Genomic DNA, 26,325 nt, shown 5'->3' with positions numbered 1-26,325 from the left:
TCAATTCTGCATATTCCTATTTGGATTAGCTTTCAAACCACCACTTATATTGCATCACCCCCAAAGTTTAAAAGCATGAAGAAGCTCCCTACTGCACTCTATTTTAAATTTAAACTCATTAGCTTGGTATTCTATGTACTCTGTAACCCAAAATCTAATTTAACTTTTTTAGGCCTCATCTCCTACCATGATCTCATGCATATCCTGAACTCTATTGGACGGACTACTGCTCCTTCCCTTTACATAAATATTCTATTCCTTTTGATCAGATGTTCCTCAACTTTTTGAGTCAATATTGTGTTATTAATTACTTAATAAATCTCTAATCATGTGTGCACTGGATGCTTGCTGTAAGACATAGCTGTGGTTGGAAATGGAATGGTTGAATCAGAAATATTAGTCAAGTAGACCAAAACTGGATCCTCGTTCATACTTCTTTTTTTTTTTTTTATTTTTATTTTTTCAACGTTTATTTATTTTTGGGACAGAGAGAGACAGAGCATGAACGGGGGAGGGGCAGAGAGAGAGGGAGACACAGAATCAGAAACAGGCTCCAGGCTCTGAGCCATCAGCCCAGAGCCTGACGCGGGGCTTGAACTCACGGACTGCAAGATCGTGACCTGGCTGAAGTCGGACGCTTAACCGACTGCACCACCCAGGCGCCCCATCGTTCATACTTCTTAAGTGGAAAATTGACTAAGCTTCTTAATCTTTAGTTTCTAGGAGTAGCAGAACCTAGATTGAAATGGCCACTTTTTGGAAAGTAATATTGAAAAAGTATCTCTGGGAAAAAGGGAGTGTGATAAAATTTTGAGGTTTTCAGTTAATGGTCTTTCCACAAAATACCAATCCATTTTTATCACATGATTTAGATTTTATTTTCATTACTTTTGAGTGCAAGATAGTCTGGGGCTCCCTCTGTGTGTAGAACCCTATGAGTGAATGGTATTGTATGCCCACAATCAGAAAGCTTAGAATCGATTCACACCTTGAGGGATTTATTAGCCTGACCTCTCTGAGCTTATGTGGGCAATTAGGGGGTTTACCTCTTTCTTAGTTAGTACAGTTGATCAGAAACTTCGATGACCACACCATAGTGGTTAACAGCTTATGCTCTTGACCCAGAAAAAGTTAGATTTCTATTACCCTTAGCTGTGTGATCTTGGTCATGTCACTTTGATTCCTTCCTGTTTTAATTTTCTTATTTGTAAAAAGGTAGACAAAAGAACCTATCTTGTGGACTTTAGTAAAATAATTTAGCTCAATATTCAGTAAATATTATTTTAATTATATAACGTGCTAATCAAAACTTAAAGTTTGTTGTTATTCTCTGCCACTCACCCTGTCCTACTGATTGCTATAAATTTTCAATAGTCATGTTCTATCCTTAGGAACTCAACTGGCTTCTTATTTTTAAATATAAGGCCTTGTAGGATAGAATAATAAGTAAGTTACATACAACAGTCTTTTCTATTGTAAAAAATTTTAGATTATGCTTTTTGTATTTGAAACATTTTAAAGTATATAATCAGTATTCTCCTTGTATTTTCCACCTGTATTAGGTGGTTATGCCTTTCATATAATTGTATATGTGGTTAAAGTCCTATGATGCAAAAATGTAGCCAAGAGCCAAGATATACATCAGCATATCTTTCTGATTGTAGTAGAACTATAAACACTTCAAATAAGGTGTTTCTCAATATCTTATGAAGAAGTACTAGCATTATGGCTAAGCTTCTCTTTTGTAGGTAAAACAGATCTTTTACTTACTTGTATATATTGTTATTTACTTGTGGCTATGATGTTTCTCATGTAGGTTGATCTTTTATTTAAATTCAAAGAAGTTAAAGTGAATATAACTAGAGGCTCAATTCATGAGTATATTCTAGTTACCTCAATTTATGGATATTTTAGCCAGCACTTATGTTATACAAAAGTTTCATCACCCAGCTTCTAGGATTTTGCTATTTTTTTTCTTCTCCTCATTCAAACTAATAGTCTTTTTCAGGTTCTATGCTGTAACTACTTTTGGCTCTTAAATATAAGGGCATTAATTTTTGTATTTTATATTTCAAATTTATTTAGAACCTTTACAAATTAAGCTACATTTTTCAAGCATTTTAGTCTGATGCTAGAAACTAAACCTGTATCTTTTTTAGACTATTTTAAAATAAAACTTCCATATGTATCCTTTGATTTCTAAAATTGTTTTTATATTTGTTTTTTTAATGTTTATTTTTGAGAGAGAGAGAGAGAGAGAAGAGAAGAGACAGAGTGCGAGAGAGAGAGAGAAGAGACAGAGTGCAAGCAGGAGAGGGACAGAGAGAGGGAGACACAGCATCTGAAGCAGACTCCAGGCTCTGACCTGTCGGCACAGAGCCCGATTCGGGGCTCAAACTCACCAGCTGTGAGATCATGACCTGAGCCGAAGTTGGTCGCCCAACTGACTGAGCCACCCAGGCACCCCTATATCCTTTGACTTCTAAAGAAGTAACTTACTGTACATTCTTTTTCTTAACCATTTTTATCATGGGCTGCCATTTTTTCCTACTGTGGTGTGACATTTTGCATTGCTAGCAAATTTTCATTGATTTTTCCATAGTTACTTTTAGTGTGTGTGTGTGTGTTTGTGTGTTTACAATGTAGAAAAAAACCAGTCTTTGTTCTTTCTGTCTCCACCCCCCACCTGCCTTTGTGGTTTGAATCACTGGAGCCCCTGGCCCGTACTCTTGCTTGGTACTTTTGTCCTATTGGCTGGCTCTGGAGCTTTCTACCTGATGCTTCTATGTGAAGGTATCCTTTTTCCTTCCCAACAGTGAAGGGCAACACCACTTTCATCTTTATTTTGAATAATAAATTTGTGCATTTCTGTCCTTCATTTCCAAACAAAGCTTTTAGAAATATAAACAACTTGTAGAATTCTATGTATTTTTAACAATGAAGCAATCATAGGTGTTTGTAAGTGGACAAGGAGAGTTGGTGACTTTGGACTCTTTGCATTGTCTCTAATCTTACTAGGCCCATTCATAAAAACAGTCCTGCAATCACACTGGCTTAAAAATTTCATAATAACTGAAGTCAGGGGGAGCTGGGAGAGGTTCTTCAATTAGGCTTCCTGTCTTAAAGGTTGGACCAGACATGGAAGTATATCATGCGATGATTGTATTGCCTAAATCCATATTTTTGATAGTTGCTCACCTTGCAGGACCTGGTCTACCTGTCTTCTCTTTCACTGCTATCTCTGGTTGCCACAGGATATTCTGACTTTCTATCCAGCTGTCCCTTGCTTCCACATGCCAATATGGGATGTTTGTTTCTTCCTTTGTATTCCATACAGCTTCCAACCTCCCCCCCCTGCCCCCCCGCCGCCAAACCTCTACATGGCTTGCATCACTGTCATTCTCTTCCCTTTCATGATGTGACTAGTCTCTTAACTAGAAATTAATCACAGCCTCCTCCATTCTTATACTGTGAGTCAGGCACATTTGCAAAGAGGAACATTCATTTGAACAACATGTATATTTACCATTAAGTTTTGGTTCCATAGCCAGTCTGTTCTACATTTGGAAATGTAAAACTAAAACTTCCCTTCTGTTTTTATTTAGTTAAATATTTCTATAGTATTGATTATAGGCATCCGTGCTCAGTATGGACTAAAATAATCCACTCCTCCTCTCAGATACCTTATACTCCATGACGTCAAAAGAGGACTGCACTCATTGTGCCTGTAATGAAGTAACAGAGGTGGGTGAGAGGCATTATGTGAACACTGCCGTGGATGTGACAGCTTGGCAGGTGTTCAGGGACTCTACCCCAAAACACTGGGACTGCTTTGGATAAACAGTATTCACTTTGGGTCTTGAAGGACTATAGCAGTAACCTGGTAGAACAAGGTTAAGGCAACATGAAAATAGAGGTGATTTTTGTTGGTGAGTGGTGTGTTGAGGGATTAGTGTTCATGTGAAGACAGTTGGATATTAGAATTTAAGTCCAGATTGTGTAAGTATCCGAATATGTAATAGGAGAAAACAATATTGGTCATGAAGAAAAGGGGTGGAGTCTGTTACATCACTTCAGAATACATGTTTCTTTAACCACTGAAGTAACTGGTTGGGAAGAGATAGCTGCATTAGGAGGATAAGAAATAATGTCCTCAACCCAGGCTGTTGCAGTAGAGGTAGCCAGAAGAACTCTGATAGAAGCTGGGAGGAGGAACCCGTTGGTCTTGGTAATAGTCAAGATATGATTTTCTATGAATGAGACATTAAAAGTGGCTCATTACATTTTGGAGAATGGAGGGACATGCACCAGGTTTCTAGGAGGTTGAGGAATTAATGGGAGGTATAAAACATGGAATGGGAAGAGAAATAGGAGGGAGGAGTTTTGTTTTGTTTTGTTTTGTTTTGTTTTTAAATGAAAGGAGGGATTGTTGCCTAGTTGCTTGCTGAGGGGAAGAAGACATTGCTCCTTTAATGGGGCTGTTTACTCAAAATGTAGAGTTAAAGAGAATCAAGATCACCTTGCATTAATAAGCCAGATTTCATCATCCTTCATATTTGATTAGTTCCTTCTGGAGTCTTTCAGACCCTTCTGGTTTCTACTGACCTAAATGGTTTTGTGTTACTGGAATATATCTTATTGTCTATTTCTTCTCACAGATATGCTATAAATATATTAAATAACATTGGGCTCGATTGTTTTCCCAAGGGATTCTATTAACATCCCTGTTCATACCAAGGAACTTTTTAGATGCTTGTTTGTTAGAAAATATCATATTTTCTATGGGTTGTGATTTTATTTTTCACCTTATACATGCATTGCTCTATATAATGGGATGATGGAATGGTTTATCATCAATTTTTCACTTTTTTCACCTATTCTTTTTCTGCTAACGTGTAATGTATAAAGCATTATATCTTATGCTATATAACATTCGTAGATATAGAAATATGTGAGCTTCAAAATAAAAGAGAATTTAAAGATTAACCTTCAGTCTGTGGTGATCTGCTTTTTGCTGGAATAATATTGCTTAGGGACTTCCTACAAATAAAAAGATAAAAATTGGACCAATTTCATGGTTTCTTTTCAATCTCCTGTGTGGTTATAAATTTGCCAGGTTGTTAATATTTGAAGTATAGTAACAATTCTGTGAATTAAAAAAAAATCCTTGTGATTTTTAAGGTGCCTTGGAAAACCTCAGTAATTTTTCCATAATTTAACTTCTTGATACTCCAGTTCTCATAAAAACAATTTTAGTAATAAAAATATGGGCTGACTTTTCTTTTCTTCTCTTTTATTTTCTTTTCTGTTCTGTTCTGTTCTATCCGTGTGTGTGTGTGTGTGTGTGTGTGTTGTCTTTAGTTAGGATAATTTTTGAATTTTACTCTGTTGAATTTTTTTTAACGTAGGAGCTTATTTGTTTTATTTTTTATTGAGTCATAATTGACATATAACACTGTACATTTAAGAATACAAGGTATTAACATGAAATACTTATTTTTTGCAATATGATTAACATCATAGTGTTAAATAATACCTCTTCTATGTCACATAATTAATAATTTCTTTTTTTGTGGTGGGAACAATTAAGGTCTAATTTCTTAGCAACTTTGAAGTTTATAATATAGTGGTGTTGACTCTGATCACTATGCCACACATTAGAACCCCAGTGCTGAGCTGTTTATATGCACTGTCCTTATATAGAATCTATGAGGTAGAGTTTAGCATTATTGTCCCCATTTTCTAGATGAGAGACAGGAGTCTTAAAAGTCCTATGACTTAGTAAAGGTCACAAAACAAGTATAAAAATCTGCATCCAAATCTAGGTCTCTCTGTCTAAAATCCATACCATTGTTTAGTTTACTAGAACTGCATAGACAAAGATAGAGTCTCCATGGGTTAGGAGATTCCCAGGATTGGGGTATGTGTCCCTGGATATGTTTTGGGAAGTCTGTAAGGTCTGTTTCTTGAATGTACAGATTCTGTTTGGGTCTTTGCTCCCGTCCTCTGCCTAGAATGTTCTTTCCCCAGACACTCCTTCCTTAACTGTCCTTGGAGAGGAGGTTCCTGTGGTCTTTGTCGGATTCCCGTCCTTTCACCAAGCTCTTCCTTCACCTCCATCTACAATTACAACTAACTGCCCCACCTGCGTTTCCCACGTCTCTGTCCCCAGCTCCCCTTACTTTACTTTGGTTTTTTGTAGCCTTTTCTCACATACATGTAAGTTACTTACTTATTACATTTATTGTACATTTTTGGTCCTGCCTATTAAAATTAAGTTCCAGGATGAAACAAATATTGTGTTTTGTTCACTCATGTCCCATACGCCTAGGACAGTGCCTGGGACATCATAGGCATTTAGTCATTGAATAAATAAGTGTATAGATGGATGAGAGTTCCCTGAATTCATAAGGAACATATCTTATTTTATGAAGTTACTCGTAGGAAAAGGGTTCATTGTTTTTTTCAAGTTCTCACTTCATCAGACCACCCACTGTCTACCCCAAGGGGTAGAGATTCATATACTCATAAATTAAGTTTAAAACCTCATGGAAAGGAAAACAGTAATTTGAAAAGATATCTGCACTCCCATGTTCGTTGCAGCATTCTTTACAACATTCAAGATGTGGAAGCATCCTAAGTGTTCATCACTGGATGAATTGATAAAGAAGATTGTGTGTGTGTGTGTGTGCGCGCACGTGCAGGCATAGGCATGCGCACACATGCACGTGTGTGGGCGTATACAATGGAATATTATCCAGCCATAAAAAATAAGGAAATCTTTCCATGTGTGAAGACATGGATGGACCTTGAGGGCATTATACTACATGAAACAAGTCCAACAGGGAAAGAAAAATGCTATATGATGATCTCACTTATATGTGGAATCTAAAACCAAAACCAAACAAAAAACCAAACTGCTAGATACAAAGAACAGTGTGTTAGTTGTCAGAGTAAAAGTGGTCAAAAGGTATATATTTCCAGTTATAAAATAAATAAAACATGGGGATGCAATGTACAGCATGGCAAGTGTAGTTAATAATACTGTGTAGTATATTTGAAAGTTGCCAAGAGAGTAGATCCTAAAAGTTCTCATAAGAAAAAGATTGTAAGTATGTGTTATGATGGATGTTAACTAGACTTATTGTGGTGAGCATTTCACAATATATACAAATACTGAATCATTATGTTGTACTCCTGAAACTAATATAATGCTATATGTGAACTGTATCTCAACTAAAAAAATAGGATGGATACTAGGTTTTCAGATATTATTCATAGAAACTGATAATATAGAGAACTAATAATAGTTCATTTTAAACTTTAGGGTCATTTTGAAAAGAAAAATTGTGTTTTGTATTTTAAAATTACAGATTGAAGAATAACAAAATTCATGTCCAGTGTTAACATTATTCTAACATTGTATATATTTTTGAGACCTATATTTTTGGGTCCTCATTTGAGATAACAGGCCAAATGGTAGGAGTTAATACTAGATTAAATGTTATGAATACACATTTTAAATTACCTGGTGTAATGCATATCTTCTTTCTCTGAATGTGTGATTGTGATATGTCTTGACTCAGTCCCATGCAATGTACAATATGTTACTAACTGTGCTACACAATGACCATCTCCTGGTCAAAGAAAAGATACATGTTCTTTGTCAGATATGTGGCCATGATGCTGTATAGCAAATAAAAATAACAGGGGCACATATGCAGATGCAAACATATAGTTGAGGTTCACTGAGTTCTGGACTCATGATCACGAGCCATTTGATCATCTGTTTCATTCTCTTAATGTTCGTACACTCTTGTTTTGACCATCTGCTTGCACACATGAACTGGTTGTTAAAACTTTGAGTGCTATTGATCCGAGTACATCATTTAATAAAATGCGTAGGAGTAAGAGTTCTTCACTCTAGTGTATTCATTTAATTAAGCCCTTTTTATTAAAATTATTTTATTCATTTTCAAAGAAAATGAAAGAGTAGTTGTCTTTTTATAAATAGATAGTCACCTTCACTAGGAACTATGGGACTGCAAATCAAGATATTGATTTTTTTTTGGCTAAAGTTTAACAAATATAAAATTACTTGTCATATCAAGTGTTTGCAATGATGTGGCCTGGTAGATGACTCATGTACTACAGATGGAAATGAGGCCTTTCTGAACGTGAATTTGACAGTATCTATCTTTGATTTCAGAATTTTGCTAATGGGAATATTACCCAAAGAAATGTTTGCACATTAAGTGCTAATTGTTACAGTAGTAAAATACTGGAAACAAGCTATCGTTGTCCATTAATGGAGGAGTGGCTATATTAATTATTTTATATTTGTACTATGGAATACTCTACAGCCATTGAAACAATTGATAAAAATATCTGTATAGATACTGGAAGATTTTTGAGACATACTGTTAAGTGAAAATAGCAAGTTTCATAGAATATATATGTTTCATTTCATATAAAGATTATATGTATATAAAAAGTGAGTTAAGGGGCGCCTGGGTGGCGCAGTTGGTTGAGCGTCCGACTTCGGCCAGGTCACGATCTCGCGGTCCGTGAGTTCGAGCCCCGCGTCGGGCTCTGGGCTGATGGCTCGGAGCCTGGAGCCTGTTTCCGATTCTGTGTCTCCCTCTCTCTCTTACCCTCCCCCGTTCATGCTCTGTCTCTCTCTGTCCCAAAAATAAAAAAAATAAAAAAATAAAAAAAATAAATAAATAAAAAGTGAGTTAAAGGGATTTTTTCCCCAAATTGCATGCAATGGTTAATTCTAAAGAGGTGACTTGGAATAAAACTGTAAGGGTGAAGTGGGATTTTCATATTTTATTCTGTGTACTTTAGCACTAGTTTAATCATTTATGAGAAGACTTAATGATGGGGAAACACTGCCATTTTTTTAAAAAATTGCTAAAGAGACACATATACCCCAAAACTAAGGTGGGTTGATTTCCTTTGCATTAAATAATGTTTCTTTGCATTACCTCTATCCCATTCTTCCCTCAATATCCAACATCTTCTTTAAATTTATTTGATTTAAAATTAGTGTATTAATTTAAAATTATATTTTGACATTTAAGACTAATCAATTTATTTTTATATTGTATATTTATTTTTATAAATGCATAGTGTCTTTATTAAAAAGTTTAATGCACTCTTGGGACAAGCTTGCAATCACTTGCCTTCAGAAAACAGAACATGACCAGATAAACATCTTTGTGTCAAGTGCGATGATTTAAAGGTAGTTACTCCATGAAGACTAGAAAATCAAAGATTTCTAAAACAGATTAAAGTAGTGTTCTAAGGAACGGTAATGATTGATATTTAAATTCACCTTTAATTTATTTGCTCCCACATATAATAGAAAAAATTAAGTATAGTAGAACAACAGTTACTTCACGCTCCCATTGGGAATGCGGGTAATGTCCAAAGTAAATATATAATAAATATATAAACATATAATAAGCACCACCCGTGGCACTTTACTGTCTTGAAGAGTTTCATGATAAAACTCTAAAAAATTTACTTATTAAATCTCAAAGTTCATCATTCAGCAGTCTGGCAGGTAGAATTACACTTTTTTTTTTTAATAGAAACAGTACATCCAAATATTTGAAAATGTACAATTATGAAATTGATTTACTTTTATAGACTTAATTAAGAAAAACTTCAAGAAGTTTCTTTTACTAAACAAAAGTTATATATTATTTTACATTTGATTTTAGGCTTGCCTTGCTACTTTTCACATACTCTGAAATCCAAACCTTATCCCTTCTAGGTTGGATATTGGTCATTTCTCCATGTGGAGACTTTTATAAAATCACTTTGTAGTCTTAATTCAAGGGTATTTTAGTTCTACTATATTGAAAAATACCTGTGGAATCTCCAGTCCTGAATTTCTAGTCTTCTGCAATTTTAATGTAATCCTCTCCTTTTTGTTTTTTTGTGAACATCAGAAAAGCTAAACAGAATAAATGCTGTTGGTAATTGAAAACTAGTAAGACATACATATGCTTCTATCAGTTCCTTACAAAAATTTCTCCCAATTCAAAATAAATTTAGATAACTGGATTCTGTTTTCTATTTGAAAATAATTCATTATGTTCAAGTCGACTTTAAGAATATCTATGGCAACTTAGTAGTTCAAAAATAAAACATATATGAGAGAGAAGACAAATGTTAGCAATTAGTGAATTTAGATGAAAGGTACATTGTGTTGAATATGTTTATTCAGTTTTTTGTAGGCTTGAAAAATTTCAAAATAATGTTTTGTTTTTTAAGAAAAAATTGTATGTAATGCAGGTTCTTTACATTTTCTTTAATACTGCTAAGTGAATTTATTCTTACCCAAATGTGGTCATTTCAGTTCATGAGGTAAAAAATATTTCACAGTCCCAAAATATGATCTCTACTTAAGAAATATAAGGTCACAGAACTCGGGTGCTGTTTCATCACTAGCTTCTTCCATTTGTTTATATTCTCACCTTCTGCATCCTGTCTCCAGAAAATGGATGTTGATGTTAATATCTGCCGGTTCTGGCCATGGTTTCAAACTCATGTTGTCGTAGGTTGCTTTTGTTAGTAGTCCAGTATATTCCAGGAGAACCAAGCTTCAAGTTTAGAACACTGGAGTCCAGGACTGAGTTAGGTGTGAGCACAGAGATGCCTGAGGAAAACCTGACTGTGGATTCATGCTTAATGAATTTCTGAGTTTGCTCACTGGAAGAACTGCTCATTTGTGCCAACTGCCTTCTGACCTGGCTCATTTTGACCAGGAAGCCCTTACTGATCATTGTTCATGATGTTCTGTGCAGCCTCTTTCCCAGCCCACCTTAGAAATGTGCAAGGAGTCGTGGGGGTGGGACTACTCTCCTGGACCCCTTCCAGTGGTGCACATCTGATTGTGACATGACAAGAGCTGGGTGATTGCGGGTTCTCTGCTCCTTCCCTCCCTGTGAGATCTTCACCAGGCAAACTCCATTTCATATTTACACCTTGTGATGCTGGTAATGGGTGTGTTTGTATTCTTTACAGATAACCTGTCCTGCCCTCAGGATGCTCTCCTTTTGACTATGGTAGATTTATTTTATTTTATTATTTTATTTAGTTTATTTTTTAAATGTTTATTCATTTTGAGAGAGAGAGAGAGAGAGAGAGAGCGAGAGCAGGGGAGGGACAGAGAGAGAGAGAATTCCAAACAGGCTCCACACTGTCAGTGCAAAGCCTGATGTGGGGCTTAACCTCACAAATTACAAGATCATGACCTGAACCAGTATCAGGATTTGGATGCTCAACCTACTGAGCCACCCAGGTGCCCTGACTATGGTAGATTTATTTGTACACACTTGTTTCTGTGAATTGACAGCTGTTTGACAAAAGCTCAAACTTAACCAGTTTGAGCTGGAATTCTCTAGTTGTAGAACAGAAACAGCACATATATATATATAGTCCCTGGCACATTCATGAAGATATTTAATGTTACTACTCTTGATACATGTTTTCTCTCTTTCTACTCATGTTTATCCTCTGAGGTAGTTTTTCAGTATTTAACTAAAATATCGATAAGATAAAATCAAATGTTTTGTTCAGAATGTATGCTCTTAACAGGTGTAATTATTAAACACTAAAAAGAAATGTTATGCTCGAGGGCCTTGCATTTAGGTGAGTGCCTTGTTGAGGGAGATAGTTGGGGTGAAGTGCAGCCTGTGCTCTACACCCCAGCGTCATGAACCACCCAAGGGGGCCCCTCTCTCAGGTCTCATCGAGGTGCTGCAAAAGTGACCAGATGCCCTATAGTGTCTAATCCCCTCATCACTGGCTTTTTATGTAAGTCGTGTTTGATTTTAGATAAGAATGATCCTTTGCTGTTAGAGTGGTTTATTGTTGCTATAAATTCATTGGTTGATAGTAATTCATTTGTTGGTTGGTTCATATAAGATTTAAACATCTGATATATGAATATCCCTGTTAGGATCTAAAACAAAATTAAGCAGTAATCTGGCCAAGTATGATTAAGTCAAAAGGAGTGTTGATACTTTATATTACTAATTTTCTTTACTAATCTCCTAAGAACTCTCCTTTCTTTCTAGTAGTACTCAAGTACTTTAGTAATCACTTCCAGAGCTGGCTGCTACCTGATGGTGGGGATGTCTTCCCAGCTCTGTTCAATGACACTATGTTAGTAGCTTGAAATCTGCTGGTGGGGTGGGGTATTTGTATCACAGGTGTTGGCAAAGACTACAAACTGGGTCTTTTGTTTTCAAGCCACTTGTTAGACATTTATCAGTGCACTTCTGGTTCTATCACATTTTCACACCAATTGCTGGAAGTTTGTGGTTATCCCTCCAAAATACTGCTTTGGTAGTCTGTCATTGCGTTGATTTTTTTCTGTAACCTGAGTCGTCAAATTTCTGATTATCCCATGTAGATGTCCACATGTGTGGGTCTTTTGCCAGGATGCCCACCCCTCTCTCCATGAGTTCCTGGAAGATTTGCTAGAAGGATATTGGGGTAGGTCTTGTCAGGTTACAATTTCCCAGTGCTTTCTTAGTGGCTTGCTTTGAGAGATATCTCAGGATTTTGCTTGAGGATGTGATTTAAAACTGGTTTAAATTTTTCCATCCTATCAGAGACACAAGACAGGGCTGAGTGTTCTTTGGGGGTGTTTTATTAAAGGTGTCATAGAATTTTAAGTGCATTGAGAAGACACCTGCACCATAGCAAGACCCTCATTAGGCTTGTGGAGTACAATATATGTGCTCTTATTTTAAAAATATAATTTGTATCTTGATGGCATTTCTTTAAACTGTCAGAAAAATGTCTGGAAGTGCATGTGTCTTTGACCTAGTCAAATATGTTTGATTCAACAACTTTGACCTTGGCAACGTTATTACTAATGCCACAATTTTTCTCATAGTTTAATGATTCTTTTAAGAAGATGGAATTGTATTACTACTGACTTCCTACCCTAAAGAATATTTATGAATCCCCCAAACTCCATGCAATTCCATTTTTACAAAGAGTTCTCATATGTAAAAGTGATTTCCACAATGATAGAGAACAGAGACAAAGTGGTGTGGCCAAATGAGGAGTGAGTTTCACATTTTATGCTCAAGAGTTGACCAGAGCCTGAGAAATGGAACCTGCTGATACAGACATCTGAATCAGGCAAGTGGGGATTACAGAGAGAAAGAAGAATCAGGGTGAGAGAGCTTTGAGACTTATTTTAGCAATTGCCTAATGACAGATTCAGGGTTTTGAATGGGAAATAGTATTTGGTATTCAGAAGATTTCTGGAATAAGGGGAAAAAAGGTAGCTCTGACCCTTGAAAAGTTAATCTGAATAACAAAGGCTGAGCTGACTTTACAGAAAAAGTGTGAAAGTTTTCTGAATGTACTTCCCTCTCCTTTTCTTTATCTAAAGATACTGCACAGTGTTCACAGGCATAAACAGGCCTACCATCTAGAGTCATGGTATTAAATGGATAGGTGTTGTGGCTTTTTAAAAACATACTTATTGTCTAATGTTTTAAAATTCATTGTGGTCTGTTATTAGTTACAAAGTCAATTTTCTACTAATAATCTCTTTTCAAGAGGGAAAGTTCCTATTCCTAGTAGTCTGAACAACCTGGTGTATTACTTGGAAAACAAATAATCCTCTTTGGTGCTCTTTTACCAGAAATTTCAGAAGTAAATATTTCAAGAGTAAAACAGTTTCTATCCCTGAGTATGACCTAAATACATATTTCAAACCTTTTATTTTTGTAACTGAAAGTAACTAGTATCTGTTGTATTTTATATTTTTATTTGTCCTAAATATCATTTATTCAATCATTTTATGCTAAAAATTGTGATGAGTTTCTTTTTTCTGAAAGCGTATCTTTCTGGTAAACATTGATAAGACCGTCTTTCATACAAAATGAGCTGAAGTTTTTTAGTCCATTTGCAAATCATGAATTCCGGATTTAATTATATCCCAAGGGAACAACCTGAGGAAACCAAAAGTACTGACATAATTGGATCAAATTGTGTAATCAAAAGCAAATGATATGGTTATTAAATCTAATGAAATGATCTCTGAGCATTTAATTCATTTCTCTGATTCACGAAATTTTAGTAATGAGTGTGTTGAAATGGACATTCTAGGCAGTCACCGCTTCTAAATAGTTCTTTCCTCTAGACCATTTTAGGTTGGAAATATTTCTAAAGGTTGTACCTTAGAGCAGAGAGTGGTATTTGTGGGGACATGGGTGAAAGGAAAGGTGATAGGAAGTGAGGAAAGGGTCCTTATTAAAGGCAGAAGGAAAACAAAGGAGAAAATTGCTCTTATAAAGTACTGTTCCTTTTTATCAGCACCTTCATTTTATACAAAGTGAGCATGCTCCATACATTGGTAATCTATATGACATTTAAAGGAGTAATATTACTAGTCTATAAAGGTTTTGTTAAAATTCATAGAAAGCACAAGGTCCTGATAAATAAATGAATAGAAAACCTACAAAGAGCATATGTAGCACCACAAACGTGGTGAAATATTCAGTCTCACTAGTAATCTTAAATTCAAACTAGAATGACAACCAGGCTTCTTGTTGATTGGATTACCTAAGGGGTGGCTGTGTGCATGTGTGTGTGTATGTATGCACGCGCACGCGTGCGTGCGTGCACGTGTATTAGGGTAGCCAGTCAAGAACCGAGAAGGCTCTAAAATTTTATCCTCTAAACTAACTAGTTAGCTTGCCACAGTTTCATGGATGCTGATGGAGGACATGAGACTCCAGGGTCAGAGATGAAAGATTTCTTTACTCTCAGTACAGCCAGCAGCACAGGCATCAGCATATTTGGTTCAGTCCCCAAACCCATGGAAGTGTCATCAGTGGCCCAGGTATGAGGCCTGCAGGCTCTGTGGGTTATGTTATAGGAGAGGTTATGTTACCTCCCTTGGGAGGGAGATACTGTGTTCTCAGGACATGCAAATATGCAAGAATCTGGTGGACAATTGTCTTCTAGTACAGACAAAAAAAGTTGTGAAATGTATAGTTTAATATGAGGCTGGTAAAAATATCAGTTGGTTTGGTCCTTTCAGAAAATAATTTAGCACTAAGCTTTTTAAAATGATCATGTCATTTGAAGCATTCTGTTTTAGACTCCTTTCAAAAAACATAATCCTAAATATTAAAATCTAGGGGCTCCTGGGTGGCTCAGGTAGTTAAGCTACTGATTTCGGTTCAGGTCATGATCTTGTCATTTGTGAGTTCGAGTCCCGCATTGGGCTCTGTGCCAACAGTTTGGAGCCTGGAGCCTGCTTCGAATTCTGCGTCTCCCTCTCTTTCTCTGCTCCTTCTCCAAACATGCTCTGTCTCTCTCTGTCTCTGTCTCTCAAAAATGAATAAACATAAAAATTTAAATCTATAATTACCAGAGTTGAAAAGTATACCATGATAAGTGAATTGATGAAATATTAAATCATTTAAAAATGTGTTCTGTACAATTTGAAATAAAATACATCAATTAAAACATTTATATGTTTTACTTGATTATGTAAACAAAACCTATATGGTTTCAAAAAACTGGAAGGAAATACCAAATGTAAGGTGGAAAAGAGAGACCTCCTCTTGTATCAATACATTGTGTTCTTGGAGAGCATGCCATACTTTGATGATTTTAACCAAACTTTTGTATAAGATAGAAGACAGACTTATTTTTAAAACCAAAAGATATTTTATAAATCAACATTTAGCTTTACTTATGTAGAAGGAGGTTGCAAACACCTACATAGCGGGACAGTATTCCAAGTATTTTACATTAATTAACTCCTATGATTCTCATAGAAACTCAATGGACAGTATTACTCTTCCCAACCTATAAATGAGTAATCTGAGATATAAAGAAGGTACATTTGTCAGAATCATGCAGAATCCATGTTTTTAACCACTTGTCTAAGGTGCCATACCAATTATAATATGTGTTTCATACTTTAAATTAGTGTATTTGTTTAATATCTTAATTTTTGTTTGGCATTTGTATCACATTCTGGGTATTAGAGACAATGCAACAGTGGATACCTAATTAGTGTTGTTATTGTAAATCTCTAATATTATAAACTTTTGAACCATTATTTAAAATTGAGCATTCAAACTAATCATCACTATGTACCTGTATCAAACATATACTTGATTTCATTTTGTTTACAAGAATACAATTGCTTGATCCCTAGGAAATCTACCAACAATTTTTTGTTTCATTGAATTCAACTAGAAAATTGGGTTAAAATATTTTTTTTAAAGCTACTTCCTTTATTGAAACCATTTATTGGTTTCAAGTAAGTTAATGACTACATTTCATTTGAGAAATTATAATACATTGGAAAGTAATAAACCAGTACACATTCTGATACATGTTTACATGAGTGGATTTGTTATAGGACCCATGTGTTACTCTTTACTTGCTTATTAACAACTTAAAATAATGAGGTGTAGAACTTTGGGGACTACTATATGTTTTCTTAATAAGCCCTTCAAAATTAATAATGGTGAAATATGTATTTATCACCTAGAAAAGCAGGGTAGTGTGTATATATATATATAGTATATATACTATATATATATATATATATGTATATAGTATATATACTATATATATATAGCAGGGTATATATATATATATAAAGCAGGGTAAAATATATATATCTATATATCTATATATCTATATATCTATATATATATATCTTTGTCCTTATTGAAAACCCTTTTAAGTACTTGTGGACCACAGAGCCCAGTGATGAACTTGTTTTGATGTGTCTCTTCTTCACTCTTACCTCCATTCTTTTTTTGATTCTGATTTATTGAAATTTCTTCTCATTATCTCACTTATTTTATACAGCATCTTAATAAGTCTTTTTCTCATCTTAATCTCTTCTGCTGTTTGGAATACTACACCCAAACATTGATTTAAAAAAATCTCTCTGCTTGATTTCTAAGACTGATTAAATATAATATATATCAATACCAATGAGTAATCCCATCGTTGTACTGTCCTATGTTGTCCTATTTTCTTTTTAGGCACTTGATTCTTTGCAAAGTCACTTTCAGAGAAATTCTAATATAGTGATATTATGTAATAAAAATTAATGTATGAAAGTACTGTAAGGTTAAAAAAATAGTAAAAATAGCCTTTCATTATTTTAAGAAGATTTTATGCTTGTGGTAAAAATACTTAACGCTATAAAGACACCATTAAAATCTTTTATACTCTTGCCACCTAAATATAACCACTGGTAACATTTCCTGATGTTCATTATTTCTATGTTTCTCCTAAAATGGACCCCCCCCCAATTTTAATAGTAATTATCACTCTGTATGAAAGTTCATTTATTAAATGTTCAGATTTTAATATTTGTTTTGCCACATAAATTTTATTATATTTTTTGTTCTCCCAGATCCTGGCCCTGACATTAACTAGTTAGTTGGCTAGGATCACATGCATTACTTAAGAGTTTTAGGTCACTCTTCCTTGAGTAAAATATATTGAAAAACCTTGACAAAACTCAAGAATCACAGATCTCATTTTCAAAATCTTAGCTCACCCACTGCAGGGAAATCTGAAATCTATTCTAGGCCTAATTTCCTCGTAATGAAAATTCCTACCTTGGTGTGAAGATTAAATGAAAGAGTGTATATGCGGATTGTATTGTGTTTTAGATGTTTAGTAAAATTCATTCTTTTTTCTCTAAAAATGTTATTTTTATATGTAAGGTGCTTTGCATGTAGTGATTTCTGTGAGCCATCGCAGTTTCTGAGACAGACCAAGTTATTTCCTTTATTCAGATTAGGAAAGCAGGGCTTGGTGACATCAATAAGGACATGGCAGAGGCAGGTCTCCTTCCCAGGTCAGTGGTTCATTGTAGCTCTGCATGTGCTGGGTGTGTCCAGTATATCTCTAGATGTGCTCTCGTGTACAGTGTTTAGTGAATCTTATTAGCAAATAGTTTGCATGTCAGCAACACAGGTCTGTTATCCAAACTGCACTGTGTACATGTCGTTGGGGACTTACTATGTGGGCATGTTGCTTGCTTATGTTTGGAAAAAAGTTTTTGTACATAATTTGTAAAAATCCCTTATATTTTATTTATTGGAATATGCTTAAAGGCAATGTTGAGGATTAAACTGAGGTTGTACTGAAGACTAAAGAAGTAGATTCTTTACTAATGGGCACATCATAGGTCCTCGATATGTATTAGCAATTATCATTTTTATTTTTTATTATACATTATAAAATGTATTTTTGCCTCTTCAAGAAGTGATTTGCACTCATCACTAGCAAAAGTTTATTTTAAAATTATTTCAGTTCCTATCTTAATCAGATATTAATTTGGAAATCATTTTTAAGCCAAAGAGAAAATTTTTTGAATGAAAATAGTTATATTTTTAAAAAATATGGTATTTTAATAGCCAATGAGTAAGATAAGTCTTTTTTATTTACCCAGGTATTACTTACTTCCAAAATAAAACATTTTATTTTATTTTTTTAAAGTTTATTTATGTATTTTGAGAGGAGTGGGCAGAGAGAGAGGGAGTGAGGGAGGGAATCCCAAGCTCTGGCACTGCAGAGCCTGATGCAGGGCTTGAACTCATGAACTGTGAGATCATGAGCTGAGCTGAAACCAAGAGTTGGATGCTTAACCAACTGAGCCACCCAGGCACCTCCAAAATAAAACATTTAAAAAAAGTCACCTCAATAAGGACTAGAATGTTATTGTTAGAAAGGCAAGATGGTCAGATTACAAAGTCCTTATGTTTCAACAATTCATAAATTAGAGTATTTTTTCAGGAATGTTTAAAAGAAAACAAATTGTGTTATTCTGGTAAGCAGGCTCCATTTGAAATCAGATTGATTAGGCTGATTAAAATCTTATCACATAATGGGCTGCTTGGCCATTAGTGTGTGGTGGGGGAACTATAAATAGTGCGGTGGCTTCCGTATTGCTGAAGTGGTGACATATACTTGACTGGTCATCTGTTTGGGATAAACATGGATAGGAGTGAGTCAGGTGATGCTAGGTGGGATTAGTTATTGAATTCAGTGATGCTTAGGAGTAATATATAAGGGCTTCCTTATCATGGGGGCACAGGAAAAAAGGAAGAATAAAGTGAAGGAAGAGATTCCAGTATGTGATTGGATATTGGACCAGATGTCTTCCAATACGATTCCTCCATGCCCTGAAATTCTAACAATCTACAGGAAGCAGACTTCCATTTTGGAACTTCATTTTGAGATTCCACTTTGCATGTAACAGGTGCAGAGATACATACTTTTTGTTGTTGTCTGTGGTGAGATAGCTTTCATAAATCAGCACCATCTGTTCTTCTTTTACAGACTCTTCTCTTGCCTTGGGTTGTGTGGAGTCATGTTGTGTATGTTCCAAGACAGGAAATGTTTCATTTCTGTGGTAAATGAAAATTTCATGGGCTGTGTTAAATACTATGTTTGCCATTCCATTTGATCAGTATTAACTTGAGATGAGAATGTTTGGAATCCTGTTGAGGGGATGAAGCTCACATTTAATATTTAACATCACAGGTACTGAGTAATTCCTAATATAGCCCACGGTTATTTGGTGTTGAGCTCTGGGTTCTGTGGAGTACAGTTTATGTTATAATGAACTGTATTACATTTAAAAGTAGAACGGTTATTAATGTCCCTCTAAGTACAAGAAAAATATTTTTATTTTAAAAGGTCTTATTATCTAGCATTGTCTATTCTTAAAGGATTTGAATTAGCTTTTTTCATAAATGTTTTTACTCAAGTGGAATATAATGATCATGAAGTAAAATTATATTACCCATTTCCTGATTTTATTTGTTTAGGAGGTTGCCATAGCTTTATCATTTTCAGTTGAGAAGTCCCCCTCCCCCAGATGTTTTCAATTGTTTTCCACATGTGATGGGAAATTACTTTTCCCTGGTGATTTGACCAATTAATCAAGTGTGGCAACATTAACACAAAAGCCTTCTGGAATTGTATTTGCGATACTTAGGGGACATGGAAAGAGATTCTCCTTGGAATTATTTTTTGCCAAATGTGATCCCCCAAAAAAGTGATTTAATTCATGCTGTGAACATCCAAGTAAATATTTTTTGGGTGCTGTAGCTCATTAGTAGTTAACAAGACTCTCATTAAGTTTGAAAAGTCTTAGAGACACTCGAAGAAGTGTGAAAAAGACTGTTTAGTTGAGCATTTTTGTAGCAATATAATTGAGCCCATTAAATTATTTTACTGTTAAGAATAATAAAAACACTTGAAAAATATTGTAAATTTGTTTAACAAGATAACATCAGAACTTTCATTTCCTTTTGTGCTTCATAAATATAAAGATCAAAGATAGGTGTGCAGGAAATTTAAGGAGGCAAAATAACTTTAGTTCTTTTAATAAGATGTTTTAAAAATGATACCTTATTTTTAAAAATTGTAGGCGTATGTATTCAAAATCTTTAATTCCTTGGAACTTAGACTTTAAATATAGACATATAGGTGATTGGTTTCTAGATAAAGTTTTATCATGTTATTGTAAAGAAGAAAGTGTACTTTTCATTTCCTTGCTTTATAAGCAAACCAGTTACAAAATTTCTGCTCTTTATGTGGTGGTCAGTGGATGCACCATTCAATTTTTAAGTGTTCCAATTACAAATCCTTTACTTCTTTGCAATGATATCTACTTGAGTTTTTGGAGAAAATACACACACACACACACACACACACACACACACACACACATATATATTAAATCTGTGACTATGGAGAAGATATTTAATACTCAAGAAGGAAGAAATACAACTAGATAATATTTGAAATTAAAAAGATCATTAGTTTAGCCAAATTTAGTATTCTTAAACACATGGGAGTGCTTGTGATTTCAGAATGTGTCGTCCATTGGTTGTATTGAAGCTTTTTCAAGTGAGGCTTGGCCTTTATATCATTCATAGTATGGAAGAGAGTAAGATAATTAATTTTTCCTAGAAGCAGGGAACAAATAAATTCATATGTCTGTATCCCTCACTTGCCTAATACACATTTCAAACCTGGGCTAAAACTCTTTCTCCTCAGCCAAGCTTATCAAGTATTCATTTTCTCTTATTCTTTTCTCTCCTTTGACTAGAGCTCCTCCATCTTTTAAAAAAATTGCTTAGTCAATACAATATGGTAGGTAAAAGGTTAACAAAATCTTTCCCTTCTTCTGCATGAGAATTTAAACTTTAAGGGCTTGGGGGCTATTTTTTTCTGAAAACCTGATAAAGGCTTCCATCAACTATCTTTTTATGGTAAAAGTCACCTCTGATTAATAAATTGCACATGGACTCAAAAAACTATAAATATGTGACAAGCTGCTCTGCGCATGGTGTTGTTTTGAGGTACCAGCTTTTTTGAGGTGTGAGGCTTTTAAGTCAGGGTGATGCTTGCTATCCTCTGATGTGTGTCCTTTCCTGCACCTGAGCTGTGGACCAGGGACCCACAAGAATAGCCCCTGGATAGCCGTGCGGTCTACTGCTCCCAAAGATGAAAGCAGAATGCTGCCTTGCTGGAACGTTGGGTTTCCTGCCTTAGGTCCTTTGGGCATTTCAAATATGTAGTCAGAATAAAAATATATAAACAATACTGGAAGGTTTCTAATTGAAAAAGGAGTACTCTCTATTCTGCTCTTCCTGATTTTCCCAGTCTGTCTCCTCAGAGGGACTATTTCATGCAGATATTTTTTTCAGGTATTTACTCCCATATTTCTAAATAAAATATTTATGTTGCTTTTTCCTGGTTACCAGTTATTAACATCTGTTGACTTATCACTGTGGAAGATGGTTTTTCCTTTTATGCCACTTTTACTTTCCATGTCCCCATTTTCTCCCTATCATCTAAGTTAAAGTAATAGCAAGCCTCACGTTATATAGTAACTTGTGGCTCACTGCATAAGTAAGTAGGTACTCTGATGAAATATTCTTTCCTACACATTTTCCTTTGTTGTTCCTGGAGTCCACTGCTTTGACCTTTTCAAAATTTATTTTATCTGTATATTTCTGAAAAATTCCCCCCACATTCTCCATCAGGTCTGTCAAAATATTCTCCAAATGTTCTAAAACATCAGACCAATTATTAATTTATTTTTTTTTTTCATGCAGATTGAATTTCCAGACTTCTCTATCCGTTTGCTCTAATCACAATTGGCTTCTGCTTCTCTGGGCTGTCTTTTTACCTTATGCTGGGGCTTTCCTTGAGTTCTGTCCACTGCTTTATTGAATTTCTTGGATTTTTCTGGTGCACATCCAAAAATAGCTTCCTATGAAAGGGTCCATCGGAAGTAAAGACTTTGCATTTGTTTCAAATTTCATTCTTGATTTTTCTTTAGTTGTTTGGTTGAACACAGAATTCACTGAAAAATTTTTTTCTTTTAGTGTGAAAGGTGTGACTTTATTATAGAGTAGAATTTCACGTTACTTTATAAAGGCATTGTTGGGGTGTCTCGGTGGGTCAGTTGGTTTAAACGTCTGACACTTGATCTCAGCTCAGGTCATGATCTTATGGTTCCTGATGTCGAGCCCCAGTACAGAGCCTGCTTGTGTGTCTCTTCCTCTCTCTCTCCACTCCTCCCTCGCTCACTCACTCTTTAAAAATAAATAAACATGAGAAAAATTTGTAAAAGAAGGCATTATTATCATAGAGCATCTGTTAATGATATTTCTACTTTTGGTTTGCTAGCAATCATACAAATGCTACCATTTGGCAATGCTTAAATTGTGTTGTCCATGGTTCTCCTCCATTTTTGAATATCTTGAGAGCAGAGAGAGGCCTTTGTCCGGGATTTTCCCTTTAAGGATGTCTATACCGCAGATGGTCTTGGTAGATAGGTATAGTGTCCTCTTCCAGAGCAATGGGCAGACATGATTACTGCCTGTGTAAGGTATTTGGGTCCCCTAAGCTCAGGTTCCTTCTGTGTGTGCCAGTGTTCCTCGGTTCTCTTCTCATCACTTTGTGAGAATTTCAACTGGAGAAACCAGTGCATAGAAGGATGATACTCTGACTACTGCTGTAATGAACTGCCCTCTGTCTCTGACCCAGGGGTCTCATTTTTTCTGCTAGCATCCATGAAGCTATGCAGGCTAAGTTAGGATCTTTCAAGTAGGGCAAAACCATAGACTCTTCACAGTTCTTGACATCTAGTTTTTTTCCTCTGCAAATTTCCTCAACCTAACCCATAATGCTTTCCTCCTCATGACATTTATTTGATTGTGTACTGCATTTAGTTGTTTATATTTTCCATATGTTTTCTCATTTCAAAGACCTTTTATAATGAAGGTACTTTGTATATAGCAAAGCACAACAAATGTCAGGTTTTATGAACGTTTCTAAAATGTGGATGATACATTTTCTATTTGAGTAGGTAGTCTGTTTAATATTAACTTGTATTGTAAGGTATAAGGTATGAATAGATGAATATATACTCTTAAATTATAGTTGTGTAACACTGCCTTGAATCATTTATTTGAGGTATGTTTTATGTCATTTATTATTTATTTCTCTTTTCAATAACAGCTAACATTTATTGGGCAATTACTATGTGTTAGGCGCCATGTTATGGCTATTTTATGGATTCTCTTATCCCTCTCAATAGTCCTAAGAAGAAGATGTTTTTATTGTTTCTGTTTTACAGAAGAAGACATAGAAATACAAAAGGTGTATGTGAATTGCCTAAGGATATAAAATTGGCAAATGAGTACTCACACCCAAATCTGTTTGATTCTTGAAACCTGGCTCTTAACCGCTACATTCTACTATAAAATGGAGAGAAGGGAAAGGATAAGAAATATATTTTCTCACCTGGAAATTTTTTAACATTGTGTAGTTTGAATTATTATTTTAGGCCTTTAATATTGATTTGGGATAAATAATAGTTTCATTTTCTATGTGTAATGGAATTCAGTAAATAACTCATGCTAAAAGCAACTATGTTCAATCACAGCTTTTTAGAAGTACAAAACAACAAAATAAAGCAATACAGGAACTGATATTTACACATCCCGAAGCTGGGAAATTTTAAGTTGTGGTTCCCACAGCAATAGCAGCTCAGCCTCAGGGCAGTGAGTGTCGTGATCTAAACTGAACACCATATGCAGCTGCATGAAATAATATTCTACATGCTCGTGGGGGCCCGATAATGGCCACTATGGGAACAATGAATGTGTAAATTATCAGCTACTGTTTTATCACTGTAGTTCGGGGCATTTCATTTATGTGGCTGTTTCATAGTACAACCTAGGTGTTTCACTGGTTATACATTATGGTGGCATTTCATAGTGTGTAAATTATTAATGGATCCTGAAACAAAATGTTTTTAACTTGAAAGATTATTTTTATGTTTTCCATCTAATTTATAAACACTTTATTCTCCTCCCTATCCTCATTGCCAATGGAAAAGCATACTTGTAGGAGTTCTTGTTTACATGTCAAGTGTGGTTTGTAGGCAGGTTCAAGATGCTGGTTAACCTTTGTAATGTATTGTGTGCTTGTGCTTAAGAGATGACTAAGAAGTGTGTATTAGAGCCTCTTAAAACATAGGATCATCAATCTTCAACTACTTTGGTTTCATGCAGTGCACCACCACTGAGGACACATGGAACCTATCCACAACTTACAGAAAAATTCGGTGCATCCAGCTTCTTATTTTGGCAGATTCTCAGAGGAAATGTCAATTGGGTCTTACCAACTGCTCTGTGTTGCCTTAATAGTGCTTGAAGAATTTAACATATTGTTTAACAGTGTGTGGAACCTAGGGCCTTGGCTTATCATTTTGTCAATTGGTGTCTTTGTTGATGGCATTTAAATTTCTATGAGTCTCTCAAGTACACGGTTGAAAATATAAAATTTATCTTTAATGGTGGACTCCTATATAGGTGGTTTAATAAATTCACATAGAAAATCACTGTTATCAAATTTATATGTAGAAGAAAGGATAGACTAACAAATTACATGTATATATAAGTTATATGTATAAACTTCCAAGAAACGGATTAAATACATTTTATTATTTTGTGTTTTGAAACTTAATACCCCAGAGATTTCTAAGGATGATTTTGTTTTTATTAGCAAAATATTTAAGGTATCTACTGGATACCAGGCACTGTGGATCCAAGGTAAAGCACACTCAGCCTCTTAGTGACTATGATTAGAGATTCCAAGTCTTACTAATTTGATTAATAAGACCACTGATATCAGTCAGGCATGTTTACCATTATTCAAATGATCCTGAAAAGCCAACTCTACTGTTAGTGAATTCTTTAATTGAAAGACAATGGCCAAGGTTATAAAGTAAGCATATCCATGAGTGGCAGTTCATTTATTTTTATGAGCCATCACATTTATTCCACATTCGTGTTTTGTAGTATTGCATACTTACCCAATTTCTACAACATGTGGGACCATAACTTTTACATAATATTTCATTTTAAAAGGAAGAACAAAAGTGGTGGTTGATTATTTTGCTGTTTGTACCTTTTTCTAGGCTTAGTACTTCATAACAGAAGTACATAATCAGACATTTGGCCTAGGGTAAGTTTATGTGAAATTTCAGAGGATGAAGGATTTGAGTCTAGGGTTGTACATACTGCATGCTCATTTTGACAAATCTGGTTTAGTAGGAACTGGGGACCTTTGAAGCGTTTGGTAGTTGTTAAGGTTTTTAATGGTTTCAACTGTTTGGATTAGTAAAAATGTTAAACGTATTACCTATATCCTATACATTTATTTATTAATATAACATTGTAGTAATGTATAATTACTTCCAAAAACATACACCAAAAAGTGAAATAAAAATGTTAAAAAAGTCACATAAGTAGAAGTTCTTTTCTTATTATAGTTGTGTCTTGCCCACTTCCTGGGGTATGCTAACTCAGGAAACTTACTTTAAAATACAGCTTTTCATATACATCTACCCATCTTATCATTAAAGGTCATCCTCTCTGGAGGAAGGACCCAGTTAAGATGATCATAATGCCTATCAAACTCCAGTTTTATCCAATTTCCTTTCACATTATGGAAGTAAATGTAACACAGAGTGTGCTTCTATTTGTGCTGTGTGTCTCTAGGATGAGGATGGGACAGAAGAAGACAACAGTCGTGTTGAACCTGTTGGACATGCTGATACCGGTTTGGAGAATATACCCAGCTTTTCTCTGGAGTAAGTTACTGATATTTTTAACTGAATTTGTAATATACATGTAGCATCACTGATAGCAGCAAGTATTCCAAAAGCATATGGCATGCGGAATGTTTGTGCTTAGT

The 26,325-nt window shown here is 35.0% G+C and overlaps 1 protein-coding gene across 14 annotated transcripts in view; it reads left to right on the top strand.

The window, feature by feature from the left end:
• The window catches only part of PARD3 (par-3 family cell polarity regulator), a 676,275-nt gene that overhangs the window by 350,587 nt on the left and 299,363 nt on the right, over positions 1-26,325 (top strand). For all 14 annotated transcript variants that reach the window (XM_047865961.1, XM_047865959.1, XM_047865960.1 and 11 more), the window contains one exon: positions 26,130-26,221. In XM_047865961.1, coding sequence (XP_047721917.1) covers positions 26,130-26,221 — 92 coding nt within the window. The remainder of the gene's footprint in view (positions 1-26,129; positions 26,222-26,325) is intronic.

This window comes from Prionailurus viverrinus, chromosome B4 (genome assembly GCF_022837055.1).
Source record: "Prionailurus viverrinus isolate Anna chromosome B4, UM_Priviv_1.0, whole genome shotgun sequence".
Taxonomy (NCBI): Eukaryota; Metazoa; Chordata; class Mammalia; order Carnivora; family Felidae; genus Prionailurus; species Prionailurus viverrinus.
The sequence above is the reverse complement of the archived record's forward strand: the minus strand, read 5'-3'. Positions and strand labels throughout refer to the sequence as shown.